The sequence below is a fragment of the Rhinolophus sinicus genome, chromosome 15, assembly GCF_057876585.1.
Source record: "Rhinolophus sinicus isolate RSI-liver-muscle chromosome 15, RSI-T2T, whole genome shotgun sequence".
Taxonomy (NCBI): domain Eukaryota; kingdom Metazoa; phylum Chordata; class Mammalia; order Chiroptera; family Rhinolophidae; genus Rhinolophus; species Rhinolophus sinicus.
Window position 1 is genome coordinate 111,356,702 of NC_142515.1, and position 18,098 is coordinate 111,374,799.

The following is an 18,098-nucleotide window of genomic DNA, read 5'->3' on the forward strand; positions in this document are numbered from 1 at the left end:
ATAAACAGACAGTAAATATACTGAATATGTATAAGGACTCAACATAAAATTAACTGGAAAGTATGATTTTTGCCCCATTAATTCCATCTATATCCCATCACATCTTGTGACTAATTTAAAAAAAAAAGAAAATAATGGTCAAAATGGACAATTAAATACATTTGTTTTGCTAGCAGAAGAATTTTCTCATTTTGAAGGTGCATTTTCTGCTACTTATTTTATTGGGAGGAAGGAATTTAGAAAATCTTTTTATAAAAAATAGATCCTATTCAAAAGCAGAAAACATTACCAGAGGTACAACACTGCCTATATTTGATTTGCAAAATATGTTTAACATGGATAACCTTTAGTAATATATTTTATAAGTAATATTTTCAATAGTACCCCCAAACAAAAAAAAATCTTAAAAATATATGGCCTCAATTTCAAACGATAGTATAAAATATGTCATTTCTCTGTTCTTAACATGCTAGTTAGCTTTACTTCTTTCTTTAAAGAAATAATAAAGTAAACCAATAAAATAAAAAGCAATTTCTAGGGAAGTGAAGCTACATCTTTAAATTACTAATAATCTCTCTGTGTGTACATTTGGGGAGAAACTAATAGTTCCATCTCTTTTATTTCCACACACTTCAGCAAGAAAATGTTGATAGACTGTAATATTAAAGGAAAAAAATAACTTAAGATGTAATCCACTTATCTTATATATAAATAAAACTTCCTTTGACTTAGCAATAAAAATGAGATGGGAACCAAAGTAATTTACTTGGATTTTCTTCCAGAAGCTATTTCTTTATTTGGTAGATAAACAGATTATAACTAACATTTTTCACCTTACAATCATCATAAAGAAAATTTGATTTCTTAATAAATCCAATACTGAAGTGATATTTATGCAGTATAGAAATAAAACTTTTTTTGATGAAAACTTACTACATTCTTAAATGTATATAAAATCTGATTTTTATTGAAAACAGTAACAAGAAATCTGAAAGTAAAAATCTAATCAAGACGCCAAATATACTAGAGTTCATTGGCTGTTTTTTTTCCCTGAAGCAGGCCAATTTCAAAGCAAATTTAATTTGTGTTGCTAAGAAGATGCTTAACTTCTTCTAAATTCAATTGGGATAACAATATTCTTTATGTAGTATGCACCATTAAGCAAAATAAAGTGTTTTCCTTTGTAGACTCCCCAAAAGACCTTGAAATAAAAGTGGTGTAATTTGGCGTACTTAGACGCCTAAAAATATCTATTTAATGAGTCAGACATTGAACTTATTTTTGATGGTTAAGTGGATAATCAAGACAGAATTAACATTTTTTATAAAGATAAAAAACAATCTACTTTTTTTTTTCTCAAAACTTCCCAGAAACCCAGAAACTAACATTTTTCCTCATTCGAGGACATTCAGTATGCTTCAAGTCGAGCATCAATAGTCCATAAACATTTATAGAAATAAAAAAGGGAACGTGTATCAACTATCGTTTACATGCTTGTACTCTGCATGGACCATAAGATGGGTCCCTCTGTTGTGCTCCAGTACCTGGATGACAGCGTTGCAGAACTCCAGGGAGTTCATGAACTGCACTAGAGCAGGGAGAAGGAGCCAGTCGTCCTTCAGAAGGCAGTGCCACTCCTCGCCTTTCTCTTCCAGCTTTGTAGGCAGGGAAGAGTAGAGACCACTGAGCCCGGTTGCGAGTACCTGAGTTTGAAAATAAAAATGTAATAAACTCCTTTCCAAAGTTCTTAACCTGTAGCTAAGAGCTCCCAGTTGAGTCCAACGCCGCTGGTCCAAAGGCTGCACTTGAAGTAGCTAGGTATTAGGAGTATTAGAGGGTGTCTGCTAGCTAGGAAGGATTCAACAGGTGGAGACGGCAGAGAAGGACAACTCCAGCAGAGGCAGCAACAGCACCCCAGGCACCTGGCTAACACATGCACGTTGATATGGGTTGTTTATCTCTTATGTAGCTGGCATATGCTGGGCTTGGGTGGGCGGAGTGAGGGAGAAACATGCAAAGATGAAGAAGACCTGCTTCCTGCCCCCAAGGTGTTCAGGAGAGGGGCACACTCATAACCAATGCATTACAGTCAATACGCTGAGTGCACGTACAGAGAAGGCACACACCCCAGTGGGTGGGAGGAAGCCATAGACCAAGGAGGTCCAGGGCAGATCTCACAGGTAACAACCATCAGCGGCCTTAGGAGAAAGATTCCTGCAGACACGTTAAAGGTCATGCCTGACACACATGTGCACAGTTTAGAAAGCTTCTTTCCCCCCCAAATCAATACATGACATTTATTGCATCTTTAAAACATCACAAACAAGTCTGAGGAATCATTTGACACCTTTGTGTTTCTATCGCTGGATAACATAGATCTTATTCATCAGTCTGTGAACTGTTCCTTTTTCAGAAACATAGATACCATCCAGAAATGTTCTGATATCCTTGTTTTGAACTATGGTGGCCTGTTGAATCAAAGCAGCTGAATTTGGTACAAGTTCAGTATCATTTCCTTCAAGAATTAACTCATCTTTCTAGGCTTGAGATACTGAACAAGCAACACCTCACCTCATCTGAACCCTGCGGATGTATTTTTAACCCAAGAAATTTCAGATTTCAACAGGAGAACCATTCTCCTGCTAAGAATGGTGACGAGAAAGTGAGCACACACAGACCTCATCTTGTAACGGAAGCCCAGGGTACCACCGTTGACCGTGTTCCATATGTGACTAGACAGTGCAAACAGGAGCCAGCTGCTTTCTATCTCCCCGCCATTTGCCAACCCGGAGCCTCTTCTTTTTCTTTCTGAGGTCTACACGGATGTGACTGAATCCCTCTGCGGGATGCCTGTGCATCCCTTCAGAGTGATGTCCACATTTTCTGGAATGTCCACCGTCTGACTGCTGAGAATGGTCTTCATCCTCGCAGTAGATGCAGCAAAGAGCTCGACAGTACTTTGATCCTCACAAATCATAGCTAGAAGAACTGGTGGTCATGGGTCACTTAGAAGTGATGGCAATAATTCAAACAAAGCTAAAGTGGGTCTAAACTGAAGCATCAGCAGTAGTAAAAGGAAGGATATAAATTGGAGATTCATGTGTAAGGTGGACGTGAGGGTGATCTAACTATGACATCTGTCCATCCAGTATTAATCCAAAGTCCCTGGGGTTTACTGCCTCCCTCGGTGCTCTGTTCCTAAAATGAAACTGACAGCGTTTAGGCTTAGTAAGGGCGGCTGAATGAGAACTCAAACCGTCAAGTTATCCAGCTTGGGGAACACACTTGTGCTGAGCGCCTGTTGATTTGATCATGTGGAGTGTAAGTCCAAGAGGAACAATGAGTTTCCCAGAACTGGAGGTCTCCCCGCTGGGAAGTGATGCCAGCCAAACAGCAGATACTGATTGGGTAGAGGTGCAAAGGGCGGACAGGGATGGCACAGAACTGTGAAGTATTCATTGATCTCAAAGCCAATACGAGCTGAAGAGGCAATTATCATAGTATAACAAACGCTCAGAATACATAATAGAAAATATATTGTGCTGTGGATCTATAAAGGCCCTTAACCCAGACTTGGGGGATGTGGGGGATTGTGGCAGGAAATGTCCTCAGAAGGGATGCCCAAGCCGCTAAAGATAAATAATAGCGAGAAAGAGAGTGTCGGAAGGAAAAATATTCTAAGCAGAGGATGTACAAAAGCTCAAAGGAGAAAGAAAAGATGGCACCTTCCAGGAACCAAGTGCAGGATTATTGGGGTGTGGAATTAGAGGTGGAAGGAGTCTGACAAGGTAAGCAGGAGTCAGATCCTGCAGGGTTTTGTAGAGCAGGAGAAAGAGCTTGAGGGACATTCCAATAGAGAGGCCAGCAGACAGCTGTGTGGGGCTGATGCTTAGAGAGGGATCCGGGACAGAGAGAGAGAGATCTGGAACCATCCATATGTCGATGGTACCTCAAGCTACACAGGCCAGAGGGAGAAGGCAAGGGAGGTTTACACAGAGGAGATACAACAAAATAATCCATAGTTTTTGGCCTCAGAAACAGAAAGTCAGAATGAGGTGTGGGTCCAATTATGTTGAACTTGGAAAAATGATCTATAAACTCATTGTTGCCTCTCCTGTTCCCTTGTTGTGCTCTCCAGCACCCTCTGGATTTGTGTAGCAACTGTCATTCTTCCGCTTATTCGTTTATCAGCGGTCTTCCCCATCTCACCTGGTCTGACTTGTTCACTCCAATTCACAGTGTTGGTGTGGATGATTTGTCTAATGTGGAATGCTGAGTGTCAGATGCTAGCAGTACTTCCCTGGAGTAACACATCCAGCTCGACAATAAATAACGTACGGCCCTGGCCTGGGAAATGGGAACCAGGAGATCTTAGCACAGGGAAACCAGAAGACGCCAATGGGAAGGAGGGGTGGGGATAATACAGAATAGGAGTGGGAAGGGCAGTGAGAGACATAGATGAACCATTTCAGTATCACAGAAATCAAGATTATAGACATTTCTCTGTTCTGTTTCCTAGTGACCTTAATTCACTCATTAACTCACTCATTAAAGAAGAATTACTGAGCACCTTTCAGGCCAGGTAATATGGTAACTACAGGAAATACAACAGTAAACAACATAGTGCATTTCTGTTTTTCAAAATCAAGGCATCTGTGGTCCCAAAGGAGAATGTCCCCTATTTAAAGTACTTAATTCCTTGTCAACATACCCAAACAAATCACTTTAATTCCAGTTTTGAATGTGACCCCAGTGAATTGTCTGTAATAAATTAGAAACCTCTGCCAAGAGAGAACAGAGACCCAAAGTTCTCCTTCAAGGGAAATCTAACCTTGATACCACATTTTTAAAATCAATTACATTTGCTAACTCATGCTAAATTAACCACAGAACAAAGGCCTTAATTCTGCATACACCCAGTTCCTTAACTGCTTTGAGGCTTTGAAGATGAATTCATAAAGACAGGCTTAATTTGTCTGCCTAAAAAGCTGGGAATAACTATTTAGTATATCAATATAATTACAGCAACATTAATCTTCAATTTACATACATCAGTGACAGTAATTAAAAATAACACATACCTAATATTCACTTTTTTAAGAGTATTTTTGAAAAAGGCATGGCTGAGATGCACACAGAAGCCTGCCTGTACAAGACAATGCAGTTGTGATAACCGAACATGGAGTCCTGTCGTGTTCCTGCCACTAGAAGTGGAGCTCGAGAATGTCTCTGCTAAACTCTTTAGGCAAAGAAACACGGAAGAAGATATGCTGCAGAGTAAAGAGAATTGCATAGTCTTAAGAACAAGATTCCGACTCTTTACTGCTAAATAGTTTTACCCTCCTGGAGTCTAAGACTTTGCTCAGAGTTCAGATTCATTCACCCAATCCACTCATATTTCTAGAGCATGGACTGTGGGTCAGGTACTATGTGAGGCTGGTGCTGGGGAAAGAGCAATGAACAAGTCAGACCAGGTAGGATGGAGAAGACAGATGATAAACTAATAAATGCAAGAACGACGATTACTACCCAAAAAGACAGAGCTGTGGGAACAGAACAAGGGAAAAGGAGAGACAACAACAGGTTTGTAGATCATTTTTCCAGGAGTTTAATGGCACAATCGATTTACTTTTAAATTTCATTTTATTTTTTTTAACAACATGTATAGGTTTTATTTATCACTGTGAAGAGTCTGACTTTTAAACAGATTCTTGGACTGGGGGCTCATACCCATCAGCTCGTTCAACTTTAGCACCTGTCTCATCCCCAGTAGCTTTTTCAGAGCTGCTACCTTCACTATGAAGCTCCATGAGTTTTCCCAATTCAAACTTGGGCTTCTTCAGCATTTTGACTTTTCTAACAAAGACATCATGAAGCAGGTACATAGACTGGCATAGATGTCTTTCCCAGTGCTGTCTGGAATCAATTTATTGACCACTGCTTTCAGGTCATTTGTCTGCACCTCTCAGGTCATGATTTCTCTCATCTTCTTCCAGATTTGGCGGACCTGTTGATGCTGAGCATAAATCTTCTCAATCTGATTGTTACATTTTTTTTTAGTGAAACCAACACAGAACAGACGAAGCAAGTAACCATCGGCAGTCTTGACATCAACATGAGCTCCAGTCATGGTCGGCCATTTTTTGACCACGGAGCACATTTTGTCACAGGTAAAATCCATGCCATGGAAATCAGTCAGGTAATTTTTGCCCTGAATATTGTCAGTAATTAACTTGAATTTTCTATATGCAATTTCATCATTCTGCAGATCAGCTAGGCTCATTTCAAAAAACACGACCCTTGAGACCATCAGATGAGATTTTGGTTCCTTGAGTTCTCGTGACTAGAGTTTTCCCAATATTTCTTATACTGGGAAACATAGCTGGTGCTTTCACATCATACCAATCTTTCTTAGAAAATGGGTCAGCCACTTTTTCCTTGGCTCCCTTCTTGCTGCCATTTGTGAGGCATTTATTCTTGCCATAGTGCTGCTCAGAGAGCCAAAAGGCTAAATTTCATTTTTAACTTAAAAATTTAAAAATACATAGACATTCAACAGTGTGTTAAAAAATAAAATGCTGATCTGCTATTTTAATTTTTTATTGATCCTGAACACACAAAAGTAATTACAAAACATTATATGCATTCCCAACGTGTTAAGTCTTAACCCAGTATTTTTAATTTATCTTCTCTTGAAAATTTCCTTACAAGAAACTAATCACCATATAAAACTACAAGGATAAGAGCAGATAATTTAAAAAGCAAAACACTTCCCTGATGGCACCATAACGTGGTAGTTGTTAAAACCATGGATTTTAGTACCAGACTACCGTGGTTTTAAACCTGACTCTGCCATTTATAGGCACTTATTAAGTCCTCAAGAGTTCAGTTTCTTTTGAGTTGCTGCAAGGATGAAAGAATATAATGCATGTAAAGAGATGACCATCATGGTTTACACATAGCAAGGTTTCCGATGGAGGGAAGAAAGATGGCATGCACAGAGCACTGAACACGTCAGGGAAGGTCTATCTTTAACTGGAAATGTCTGATAGTACCCAGTTAATTTTAGCACAAACAAACAAAAATTTAGCAGATGGCTTTAGTCTGAAGCTAGCAGCAGAACACCTGCTGGGAACCATTTGATACACCTTGCCAAAATAAAAAGCCTCGTAAATTTTACGTATGGGATAAATAACTTTCTACCTGTGGCTGTGTATCTAAAGGTTGCTTATTTCAATTTGCATTTCCTAATTTATGTGTATGCTGTTTCCTATTTCTGCCAATATGTAACACATGACAAGGGTTTAATCATCAATGTTTGGTTTAAAAAAATCAAAAGAAGACAGGGACATATAGTCCCCAACCATTTGTTGGCACTAATTTGTTCCTTAGAGTATCCTCATTCTCCGTCTTTTCTTGGAAAGGCACATCTTGAGATAAGAGGCAGTGGAACCAGCGAATTCTTCCTATCAACTACAACAACAAAAGTTTCCAAAAGTGGTCCAGTTTCATGAAAGAGCCCTTACTCTTCCCAAAGCCTGACATTAACACACTTTGGCAATGATACTAATTAGAGAAAGATTTTTGCCAATTGTGATCTTTAGCCAGATGATTAATAGAGTACGATTTTACATTCAACACAAAGAGCCCCTTTTTTTAAAGTTACGTTGTCAGATGTAATTATAGAAAACTGAGTACAAATGAGATTATGGGATCTATCCTGAGGGGCAACTTAAACACAATGAAGCTCTACGTCCCATTCTAGCAAATAAGGTCAATTAGTGATGTTAGTTTTTCCTCCAATTTTAACGAATTGTACAGTGCTTTAAAACATGTTTTTATAAAAGCCAACGATTACTCAGTGAAATCTGCTTATAATGTACTAAGTGGAAATCTAAACATTAAAAACATGCTCCATTCAAGTCCTAATAAATTTAAATGTTTAAGTATGAGATATTCCAAACACATAAAACGTAACAGAATAGAAACCACGCCCAAGATTTAACAGATTTTAATATTTGGCCATAATTTCTTCAGGGCACTCTTTATTTTTTCAAAAAATAAAACATAATAAAGAGAGCTAAACCCTACACCAATCCCATTACCATCGCTTCTCCTTCCTTCACCCCCAAAAGTAACGATAGCCTTGAACTTAGTCCATATTATTCCTATACTTGTTTTGTATTTTTACTGTAGTTAGACGTATCCAAAAAAACAGCATACACTAGGATTTTGTGTCTTAAAACTTTACGTACATTTTATGTAAATACTAACATACTATATGCAACCTTTCGCTATTTAGTTTTTTAATGTAACATGTTTTTAGACTTACAGGAATTCACACATATAGATACTAGTATAGTCACATGCTAATATATACGATTCGTTCATTGTCAGTGCAGAGTAGTGTTCTACTGATATAGAACAAATCAGTTTATCTTTCCCTTAATATATTTCTATTTTTCTCTTCCTCAAATCACTAATCTATTGAATACCTTTGTGCATGTATCCTTGCAAATATGTGCTAGATTTCCCCAGGGCAGGTACCTGGAAGTAAACACGCAGGATCATGAGGTATGCAAATATTCTATTTTATTAAATATTACCACATTGCCTTCCTGCATTACTGTACCAATTTATATTCTCAAGAGTTCCTGTTTTTCCACACCTTGGACAACTCTTGGTGTTATCAGATGTTTAATGGTTAGCCACTCTGATAACCATGATCTGGTACTCCTTGTGAGGTGATTTGCATTTCTGATGCTAGGGAAGGTGAGCATACTTTCATATGTCTGTTGGCTTTGGGTGTCTTCTGGGAGCTGTCTGATCAAATCCTTTGCCCATTTTTTCTCAGGAGTTGTTTCATCATTTTCTTTTAATTTGTAGCATTACAAATACTTTTGTGTATTTTGAGTACCAAACATTTGTAGTTATGTGTATTGCAAAGATCTCCGAATTTGTGTTTTGGTTTTTTTTGTCCTTAATTCCAGTTTTTTCTTTATGGTTGGTGTTTTACAGGAAATCTTGATATTATATTATTTATGTACAAGGTAGAGGTTAAGCACCAGGTCCTTGAGTCAGACTGCCCAGGTTCAAATCCTGACCCTGTCTCTTACTAGCCATGTTCACAGCTTTGGCGGACTATAGAGCATTAGTCTGCCGACCACAATTGCTGTATCCAGTATGGAGCATTCTTGAAGAAATCTGAGCACTAACACAGCAAAATCAGAATTCTTTTAGGAATTTAATCTGATGGTGTAAGATGGGTGAGTGTGGGAGACACTGAAGAAGTAAGGGAGACACATAGGGTGTAGAAACAAGTGTGTGAGGAATGAGAATGGAACGGGGGAGCTGGATAGGAGCGATGATGTGGAGGTAGAAGCTTATTTGGAAATAAACATTTTTTTTTGAGGGAGCTCAGAGAAAGGGAAACTTGATATGTTGGCACAGATGAACGGAATCAGTTCTTCACTTTCCATCTGACTATCAATCTTTGTACAATTTTTTATTCCATTGGCCAGAACCCAGAAGAAAAGAGAAAACTGGTACTCTTAATTTTTTTAACTGAAATTCTATTTTTCAAAATATTTTACTGATTTTTTTTTGCCCTGAAATAAATATTCACCAGACACTAGGTGACCCTGGTGTATTAGTAAAAATAGGAATTTAGTAGTATAAAGATGACTGCTGTTGAACCTCAAAGCAACATATAGTACGTTATTCACTAGGGTTGCTATTAGCATTTTGAGCAGGTCAGTTCTTTACTGTTCAGTCCACAAACTACTGGATATTAAGCATCCCTGGCCTCTGCACACTAAGTGCCTGTTGATCTCTCATCTTGGCCACCCCATGTGCCTCTGGCAACCAAACACACCCCACATACATTTCTAAATGTCCTCTCAGTGCCCTCACCCCTGGTCAAGAAATACCCATGTAGCGTTAATTAACAATGAATCTTGTGGCAACTTGTGGCAACTTGTCTGGCTTGTTACAGAAAAACTCACTAATGGTCTAAAACACTATTCCAGCAGAATCAGGCATATTTAAGGCAATATAGTTTATAAAAAAATATAATGAGATGAGTGGTAAAAAGAACAGACAATGGAAAAAAGCTAGAACTGTTCACTCAGGTAGGAAAATAAAAATAGCTGTTGCCCAACATAACTGAAAAACCAGAAGAAGATATAAATCTGTCATCTAAATCCCCCTTCCAATCAATCAATCAATCAATCAATGCTCCTTCCAAAGACAACACTAACTCCAAAAAAATAACCCGAGCCCTATGGCATCTTAAGAGTCCCAGACAGCTCCCAGTATTTCCTGGGCTACTCCAACATCTGCAAAGGACCTTACACTTTATTTCTCGCCATACCAATGATTAAGAAACTATATAGAGTAGAGTATTTCTGGCTACCTCAAACTGTAAATATGTATTTATTTTTTAAAATAAAATCAGTATCTACAATTTTTTTTTGTATCTACAATTATGGTCATTATTTTGCTGAGAAACAAATTAATTTGTGAAACCAGCTGTGAGGGGTCTCTTCACATGCCATGATTCGTTGGTGCAAAATCAACCTGAAAAGCTACAAATACAGAAAGTGCAGGCCTTACCGATCGCTCGGGATATGCTCTTGGGAAAACCTAAAATAGTTTGTAACCCAACAGAAATGAACCAAGACGTGGTAACACATACAGTTTCCTCTGTTGCCTTATTTTGAGCTGACACTGCTCAGCCAAATAGTATCTCAACTTAGGATTGCCTTCCTCCCTCCAAAAGATTTCCTCTAAACATCTTTCCACAGAAGATGTCAAATACAACTTGCTGAAAAGGAAGAAAACAGTGTTCATCATTAGCATAAGAGAGGAAAAGAGGAGGAAACGTGCAGTGAGAGGGACTTACTGGGCAGAAGTAGGTGTTGTCCACGATGTGATGGGCCACCATGCTGTTCTCGGCAGAGAGAGACATGATGAAAAGCAGAGCATCCCGGGCCTGCTGACCTACTGTCCCCTCTCGGTGAATGAAAGGAATCAGAAGGGAGAAGATGAGGAAATTGGCCGCCCCTTGGTCCTCACTCGTGTGGAAGAAGAGTTCCAGAATGGACGGATCTTTGGCAAGGATGGAGCAGAGCTGATTGAGCAGGACGACCAGCTTCCCCTCCACAGCCGGGGTGGTTGTCCCTGAGCAAGAGCTCAGCAGCATCATCAAGGGCTTCAGAATGGGCTTGTGGTGCAGCAGAGGCTGATGAGACTGTGTGACCAGCATCTCGTACATCTTTAGCTGCTCGATTTTAGTATCGTCTGTAAATTCCCGTCTCAAGCTCCAAAGGAAGAGTTTCTCCATGATGTTCTCCGAGACCACAAATTCCAGAATTGGCCCCATGGCGGCATCCTTGGCTTGCTCTTCAATCAACAGGAAGAGCATGTGTTCTACGTAATTCTGCACAGCACTGGCCTCATCTGGAGGGATGGATCCATATTTTGCCTGGGTGTTCTTCAAGGGGTCGTGCTTCTCTAAGATCTTTACAACCTGTAACCAAATCAAACACATCACCAACTGTACCAAATCTTCACAGAAAACGCAAGAGCCATGGCCCACAACAAAGTATATGTGACCATTCTCTCTCTCTCTCTCTCTCTCTCTCTCTCTCTCTCTCTCTCTCTCTCTCATAAAATGAAGGGGTTAAACTATAGAGAAAAGATGTTTAAAGATGCTCATTTATAATAGTTATAAATTTGGGCAACCTGACAGAGAAAGTAGTATGGTTATGGAAATTAAGCTACATGCATTCCTGGGTCTATTATCCCAAAGGCTACTGAGCAAAATGAAAAACTCTAAGTGATATGTGAGATGGGCACCCTCTTCCACCACACATGCCATGTTAGGAAGGACAGGAGGACACTGATGAACAGAAGACACATACCTAGCAGAATCAACCCTAACATATGGCATATGTTGAAACTAAAAAAATGAAGGTTTTGGACTCTCTATTTCTTTAAGCCAGAAAATGTTCTGAGACAACCAATTAGGAAACAAATCCCTCGGATACAGAATTTCTGTTTGGGAAATAAAAAAGTTTTGGAATTAGTGGTGATGGTTGCATAACCTTGTCAATGTCACTGAATTGTATACTTAAAAATGGTTAAGATGGCAAACTTTGTTATATATATTTTACCAGCACAAGGAAACCAAATGACAGTAAAAAATGAATAAATCCATAATTAGGCCACGTGACAGTTCTGGTGTTTCACTCCCATATCACTGCTGGCCTTTGAATACTTCCTACCTCTCTCTGACTTCTAGTTTGGGACCTGGAAATTTAAACAATCTTATATCTCAACTTCCATGTAACTTTATGTCTTGGAATTTTGACGACAATATTCATTCAATTTACTTCCTTTAAAATATAGACACCTGAAAATTTTTCAAACAAATGTTTTCAATCAAACATTGATAAGTTCATCTTAACTTCATCTTAGTTCCTTTCTGCCTTTCTCAACTGCATGCTATATCAAATGTTTGTCTCTTGCAGTACCCTCTTGGCCCAGTTCTGTAACATGCTGTTGTTACATGTTCTGTATTTAGGTTACAGAATTTTTGCAAGTCACTGGGGAAGCTGGCAAAGCTACAGTGCTATGTCAGCATGCATGAGCGCAATGACGGGAATTCAGTTCTCAGGATAAGGTCTGTGTTGTTCCTCCATCAGACACGGGGCAAGGGGGTCTTTATAGACCAGGCAAGTAATATCCTTATAGAAGGAACAGAATTCTACACAATGTGCAATTTCTATCAACTTCCATTATAAAATTAATAATGCTGTCACAAAGGGAAAAAATCACCCAACACCTTTCAGTTGACATTTTCAATGAGAAAAGCCTTCAGTTAGCAGCTACCCAGGAGGTGCCTGGCTCAGTGACCAATGGGCCCAATTCACCCACAGGACATACACCCTCCTTCTCTGCGTGCTGGATTCCAGAGTGCCCTGACTCCCCCCAACCTCCAAGAAGCCGTCCAGAATTCCCTGAAGACCTGACCACCTTGCTGGCAGAAATGCTGGCACCTGGGTGTCCTCCTTCCCCTTTGCTCTGGCTTTGACGACATCTCACAGAGGGAGATCACAGAGCCACAGGTGCCAAAGAGGGCTCCACACCAAAACAGCACGATCTCCAGCCCAAAAGCCCTGATTTCAAGGCTCCATGTTCTGAAGAACAAATTAACCACGCACTTTATCAGTTCAATAATTTCAAAGTCCACATATTGAGTTTACTTACGAGAGCCAGCTACACAGCTAGGCCTTGGGGTAGAAATGTAATTACACTTCTCATGTGTGCTCAGACTGTGTAAACTGTCTAAAATTGGGACTGTTCATTATACATTGATAGTGGCACAAATTAACTCCGTCTTTCCAGAAAAGAATCTGGCAATACATAACAGAAGCTATAAAATGGTTCCTGCCCTTTGACTTGTTAATCTCACTTTGGAGAAAATGAGTGAAGGAAGCAACCCCAAAATAATTTGTTAAAAAAATGTTCACACCAATGATATTTTCAATAGTGAAAAATAAAAATATTATTGACCCAAATAATCAAGAATAAGAGAATGACAAACTCAAAAAGTACATCACCATACAATAAAGGTATTAAAAATAAACACTAAGTGAATCATATAAGTACTTGCAAATGTATACATGAAATAATTTAAGTTAAAAACTAAATATACTGATCCATACATGAATAATTAGAAGTGATTCTGAAAAGATATGAATATTGTTTTAAGGTTAATTAGTTCTTCTTTCCTATAAATTGATCTAATTTCATAATGTAAATAAAAATAAAAGTAGACGAAGTGATTTCTAATACTTTTAAAAGTACTAATATTTTTAAAAGGACCAAAACACTGAGTTAAAAATAATGAATAATTGGAAACCTCCTAATTCTCAGAAATTCCTAAGCAATGTAAATTTATACATATGTGTATGTATTTATATTATATGCATGCATGTAAATATTTATTATATATCTAAATGTATACAGAAGGTGCCCAAAAATGTATACATATTTTAAGAAAGGAAAAAACTGTAATAATTGTAATACTCAATATGTACAGATAACAGAAGAGGACTACAAGTCACATTTGACTTCTGCAATTACAAGAGGTGCTCAAAGTAGTTACCGTCAGTGTCCAGACACTTCTGATTATGGCGAAACTACTGCTTGAGCATAGATAACATCTCTTAAAATGTGTGTACATTTTTTTGGCACCCCTGGTATATGTAATAAACACCAAAACTATTTACATGATCACAGCTTCTATTTTTCCCATGAATTAATCTTCATTATTTATTTCAATGTATTTCTTTGCAAACAGACCTACCATATTTTTTTGCTATGAAAAAACCTAAAACAGAGATCTGAGATTTTTATCTAGAATGCAAACTATTTAACAGCTGCTAAGTGGAAGCATCGTTACCCTCTGCACAGTAGCTCCTCTCCACTGCCTTCTGGGTTAATGGGCAGAGAAACACGAGAGCAGAGCTAAAATCCCCCACGGATACGTGGCTTGTTGATCATCTGGAACGGAGCAGACCCACTGACGGCCCTTCCCCAGCCCTGGCCAGGGTGCTTTCACTGCCCGGAAGATGGGTGTGTGAGTCATGGAATACACAACACTCAGCAAAGTGTAGATTATTATGCCTGTGTCATCGTCACATGTCCTCAATCTCTCTCCTTACGTGTCAGGACCCTCCCAGGCTACCTCCCTTTCCCTTCCAGGCAGACACACCCATGACCTGGTTTTACAAGTGGGCTCAGGGGCCCACACCCCGGGCCTGACAGGAAGTGCTAACAGCCTTCTTGGCTAGAGCACAGCTTGTGCAGAAAGGTCCAAGAACTGATCTGTAGCCCATGTTTTCTGCCCAGATGGTGTCACAGTTCTTGCAGTTTCTGTAGACTGATTTCTGATGTGATCTGGACTTTCATGATTTTTTCCTTTTGGGCCCATCAATCTCCAGTATTCCTGTCCCTGATTTCTACTCACTGCCTAGTTTCACCTGTCTATCTACTCTGACCTTCCAGTCTTATGGATCCATGATCCCAAGCTGCTCACTGTGGCTTCCCCAGGCCCAGCCCATTCTCTGATCACATCCTTTATCTTAGACGTTCAGCCTTGCCTCCAATTTCCCATCCCTGGCTCCTTCTCGGCAATATATCCTCAGTCTCAGGGATTCAGTTCAGGGGAAAATAAAACACATTTAAGAGAGCTGGAGGGATCCAAGCAGAGAAGAGTGAAAGCAAGCAAAATACACTTTGTAAATATTTTCTTTACTGAGCAAGTTCACTTCGCTAGGCTGAAAATATCATTTAAGAAACTAATCAACTCCTGATAAAGCCCACGCTCACTAAGTGAGTTAATCAGCTGAGATCAAAAATAGCACTGTAAATGTTTTGGGGATCATAGTTAGGCATTGTTGATCTACAAACTTTAACAAATACAAGCTGATTATATATATATATATATATGAGCCCAGATCACATATAGATAGGTCCACTTGTAAGTTATTACAAGTCTAAAAAGAAATGCACACACAAAAAATAAAAATAAAATGGACCAAAAAAACAAACACCAAAACAAATAAAAAGAAATGTACCAAAAAAAAAATCAATAGTGTGAACAACAGTATACAAATTATCTAACCAAACTAACTAAAATTTAACCTATCTTCAAAGTCATTTGACTTTAAATATGAGGATTATTGGGGCTAAATAATATGAACAAATAGTATCTTTCTTTCATTAAGGAATCAGCTCTCCTATCCTTAGCTCTAATGATGGCCTCCATCAGTCAATAACAATGGCCCTGAATTTCAAATATTTACACATTCTAAATAGGAAGCTCAAATGCTTTCAGAATGACAGATCTACATGTATCAGATAATCACACCCCAAGATGACAAATTATTATTCTTCATGATAAACACAAACGTTTCTCTCTCAGATTAGCTTTGACTCCATCTTCCTATTGTTCTATGCCACACATACACGCATGTCTCAATGGAGGATTATATTTGCTACTTTGATTAGAGCCTACTTATTTCACATGAGTAAAACTCATACCTTCCAAATCCTTTGGAATGCTAAATTAAAGTGGCATCATGGAAAAAATTTAAAAAGTTATTAAGCAACATTTTCCATCACACAGAAGAAGTGCAGGATTTAGAGATCTTAAACCAAATAACTACAACAAAAGTAAGTTTCCATCCAGTTCTTTATTCATTACTTAATAGCTGTGTCTTTCAATCTGGGGTATTCCTTGCACACCTATTCTCATGGGGGGCCTTTATTGAGTCATTTCTCTTTGTATTAAGATAAAATAAAATACTAATATATGCATTCTTGCACAAGTTGTTTAATGTCAACTCCAGAGACTTATTTAAATCTGGGATAAAACAGAACAAAGCCAGAGCTACATCTACATGCCATACCCCCTTGGGAACAAAGGTAGTCTAGTATTTACTGCAGAAATGTGGTAGGAGCTGCAGTTAATAAAATAACATAAACTAACCCTAAATTAGGCATATATGTTTTTTAATTTAGACATTAGGGAAAGGACTTAGAGTAGTGATCTATGTAATAATATTCCATAGAACACTATAATTTCAACCACAGCAAAAATAGACTTATCACCGAGTACACAGTGGAAGAGTTGGTGACAGTTCAACACATTCAACCACTTGAGAGTCACAAGTTTACACCTGGGCCTTCTAAAGAAGCATAGCTTTTGTTCTGCTTTACTTTCTACTGCCATGTTTAGGGCTCTTGAAAAGCTGAGGAGAGAGAATTTTTTAAAATGTTAACAATTGTCACTTTACTAAGAATATTAATCAGAGTTCTCTAATACTTCCCAACTTTTCATCTCTCAAAGACTTTACTTAATTTCTATCATTTCATCTCGGATAAGACACAGACCAAAGAATAAAGATGAACAGAACAAGAGAATGAGTGTCATGGAGACGAGATTGAAATGCACATCTCAAATCCATGTGGAACTGCTATGCTTCTTTAATAGGCAGGCTACTTGTAGCTCTACACAAGACACTATACTTAGAACACATGATCTATTTTTCATTACAGTTTTGTGGGAAGACATCTGACTTAATGAACTAATCTAGATGATTCAGTGTTTCCTACCCCTATCCCCTCACCAAGAAGAAAAAAGCTACTAAACCCGCTGGCTTTTCTTCATCCATCACCATTACTCTATTTGAGCACTGAAATTTTGTTAGCTTAAAAAAATTGTATAACAGCTAATTTTTGCCGACTGAGGGTGGTAAGGAGACACTTTGGGCTATTAACTAACTAGAAGCACAAAGAAATGTGCATTGCGGATTGAGTTTTCTAACCCTTCTCCCCTGTTCTCCTGGCTCTAAGTATATAACTAATACTGATTCCACACTTGAAAGGAAAGGATAGAAAAGGAATAGAGCAAGGTTCATGATGCTTCACAAAGTACAACTGTGCCAGAAAGAATAGCTAGTGTGGAGGGTTTAACTCACATAGCAATATAGTTGAATAGTTTATTATCTGGTTGTCCAATGCTGCTTACTTCTTGCTCTCTCTTCCATTCAGAAGAAGCAAAAACAGGAGATTAAAACAACAATGTCCTAGACTACAAACTGTTCTTATAGACTAAAAATCTATATTCTCTCTCTCTCTCTCTCTCTCTCCTCACTGATCATTACATGCAAATCCAAAAATCTTACTAGTAGCAAATTATAAAATGTTTTAATAGCAGTGTATGTTCAAAGCTGTATTCTAAGTCACCTAGTTCTTCTAAAGTTGTATTTCATATTTCCTGTCTTTCAGTTCAACAGTTTATTGAACATCTGCAATACTCGTATGCTTACAATCTTCTTGGCACTGGAGATGTAGGTAAACTGCAAATGGTCTCTGTCATGATGTGCTAGTAGTGCGGTTGGGAAGAAGATACTGTACATGTAATTTTAATAAGAGATGCTTGGTATAAGAGTGGAAAGAGTCCCCAGGAGGCTGCTGGGACAGAGTGGGAGCATAAAAGAGCATGGAAAAGGTTTACCAGAGGA

At 38.5% G+C, this 18,098-nt stretch overlaps 1 protein-coding gene and 1 pseudogene across 3 annotated transcripts in view; both read right to left on the minus strand.

The window, feature by feature from the left end:
• Window positions 1–18,098, minus strand: part of FHIP1A (FHF complex subunit HOOK interacting protein 1A) — a 204,700-nt gene that overhangs the window by 71,553 nt on the left and 115,049 nt on the right. For all 3 annotated transcript variants that reach the window (XM_019722794.3, XM_074338440.2, XM_074338444.2), the window contains 2 exons: window positions 10,904–11,530; window positions 1,545–1,703 (listed from right to left, as the gene is read on the minus strand). In XM_019722794.3, coding sequence (XP_019578353.3) covers window positions 1,545–1,703; window positions 10,904–11,530 — 786 coding nt within the window. The remainder of the gene's footprint in view (window positions 1–1,544; window positions 1,704–10,903; window positions 11,531–18,098) is intronic.
• LOC109442060 (small ribosomal subunit protein eS1 pseudogene) lies at window positions 5,700–6,380 on the minus strand (annotated as a pseudogene).